Below are 375 nucleotides of genomic sequence, written 5' to 3'. Positions count from 1 at the left end.
CCACGGACGGGTACAGCTCGGATCCGAGTGACAGTGGTGGATGCAAACGACAACGCGCCCGTGTTCAGCCAGGCGGAGTACACAGTGCGTGTGCCCGAGGACGTGCCCGTGGGCTCTGTCCTCGTCAGCCTTACAGCGACAGATGCCGACGAGGGGCTGAACGGGCATGTGAAATATTCATATCAAACGGTTTCTGTGAAAGCCTCAACGATATTCCATCTGGACGCCGAAACGGGAGTGATTACGTTGATGCGTAACTTAGACTTTGAGGAAGGCAACTCCTACGAACTGGAGGTACAGGTTCGAGACGGGGGGGACCTTTCTGACATAGCGAAAGTCGTGATCACTGTCACAGACGTCAACGACAACGCGCCC

The 375-nt window shown here is 56.0% G+C and overlaps 1 protein-coding gene across 1 annotated transcript in view; it reads left to right on the top strand.

The window, feature by feature from the left end:
* The window catches only part of LOC108448415 (protocadherin gamma-A9-like), a gene marked incomplete at both ends in the record, with an annotated part of 5,685 nt that extends 5,316 nt beyond the window's left edge, over positions 1-369 (top strand). Inside the window, one exon of the mRNA XM_017741185.1 lies at positions 10-369. Coding sequence (XP_017596674.1) covers positions 10-369 — 360 coding nt within the window. The remainder of the gene's footprint in view (positions 1-9) is intronic.
* Between the last annotated feature and the right edge of the window lie 6 nt (positions 370-375).

Source organism: Corvus brachyrhynchos, unplaced genomic scaffold (genome assembly GCF_000691975.1).
Source record: "Corvus brachyrhynchos isolate BGI_N302 unplaced genomic scaffold, ASM69197v1 scaffold4058, whole genome shotgun sequence".
In the NCBI taxonomy this organism is placed as follows: domain Eukaryota; kingdom Metazoa; phylum Chordata; class Aves; order Passeriformes; family Corvidae; genus Corvus; species Corvus brachyrhynchos.
The sequence above is the reverse complement of the archived record's forward strand: the minus strand, read 5'-3'. Positions and strand labels throughout refer to the sequence as shown.